General features: G+C 36.9%; 1 protein-coding gene across 1 annotated transcript in view; it reads right to left on the reverse strand.

Moving 5' to 3' along the window:
• LOC117101875 (cationic amino acid transporter 4-like) overlaps positions 1-1,418 on the reverse strand; it is a 4,308-nt gene continuing 2,890 nt past the window's right edge. The window contains exons 2-3 of the mRNA XM_033241993.1: positions 1,161-1,269; positions 1-815 (exon numbers count right to left, since the gene is read on the reverse strand). Coding sequence (XP_033097884.1) covers positions 664-815; positions 1,161-1,269 — 261 coding nt within the window. The 3' untranslated portion in view covers positions 1-663. The remainder of the gene's footprint in view (positions 816-1,160; positions 1,270-1,418) is intronic.

Below are 1,418 nucleotides of genomic sequence, written 5' to 3' on the forward strand. Positions count from 1 at the left end.
TATCACCATCATCATCATAACAATCGTCATCATCATAATTATTATTATTATTACTACTACTTGTAGTATTAAAACAAAACTTTATAGAGCTTACAAAAGGGCAAAAACCAAACTGAACCATACAATATCACTTTCTGTATCTGGAAAACCTGGCCTGGGACTTATGGATTTAATATTATTTTAAATCACGCTTAGGCCTAGTCCTATGTGTTATTATAGTAGGCCTGTGTATAACGTGTGCTGATGCATATTTACATAGATTAGAAGTATTTATTTTGAGTGATCCCTGAATGGAATTTTTATTGTCTAGGAAGAATAAGCTTTAAATTTTAACACTGTGTACAAAGGGGAGGGCAGCCGCTGCTCCCACAGCTTGCATACTGCATACATGAACATTGAGTTGCGAGATGAAACTGTATTATTCCTGATGACGATAATGTCGAAATATTGGATCCCAACACGATGGCGTGCATCTCCTTTACAGTTTAGCTTTATTTGCCACAAATGAGCATTGTACGTAAAGTTGTGCCACATAAACTACAGTATTTATTATTTGACCAAAAAATTTATTTTAATCTACTGTAGCTTAGTTGTAGCTGCTTGCAGCTCTGTTTATCCGTAAACTATTGACTTCGGATCGATCGGCATTCTCTGGTTATCGTTTTAATGTAGCTTAGTTGTAGCGGCTTGCAGCTGAATTGCCCCGTAAGCTATTGACTTCGGATCGTTCGACATTCTCTGGTAGTCGTTTGATCCGTTTCTTTTAATTCCTTCCAAACTGTGATGATAGCCATACAACACATAGATGATCAGACCTGTGTGAGAAAAAATATTACATTCTATTATTGTTTTATGATTTTGGATTTTTTTGGGTGGGGTGGGGTGGGGGGTTACTTACTTACTTGTTCCATTAGCTGTCATGTTGAAGACACTTGGCTGTTATTGACCATAAAACAGGTATTTATTTTGTTTTTAAAGATGGAGGTGAAGTTTAGTACAGTTTTATTTTGGAGGGAGGAAGGGAGTTTACAGCTTATTTTAGTTGTCAAAACGACTATACTCCTTATCTAAAAACCTGCATTCTCCAAAAAGACTACTTTACGTGTTATCCAAAAGACTACCGTACCCTACTTATAGATGTCAAAATGACTACCCCTTACCTATAGTTATCCAAATAAAGAAACGAATCCAAGTTAATAGCTCTAAGTTCATCATCAGCACAATGTTCAAAAATACACTCAATGCAGGGAAATATGGTACAAATGGCACCTGAAACAAAGTGAAACAAGATAATTTGAGATTACAAACACTCGCCCTGTTGTGCATTATTTATGTACTGAAAAATAATGGCCCGTGGTCGATGCGCTATCCACCAAACGAGTTGGCTCGGCTTATCCAAACGATCCGGTCGAGTTGGC

The sequence above is a fragment of the Anneissia japonica genome, unplaced genomic scaffold, assembly GCF_011630105.1.
Source record: "Anneissia japonica isolate Jap-2015-1 unplaced genomic scaffold, ASM1163010v1 scaffold4988_len2956909_cov206, whole genome shotgun sequence".
Classification (NCBI taxonomy): Eukaryota; Metazoa; Echinodermata; class Crinoidea; order Comatulida; family Comatulidae; genus Anneissia; species Anneissia japonica.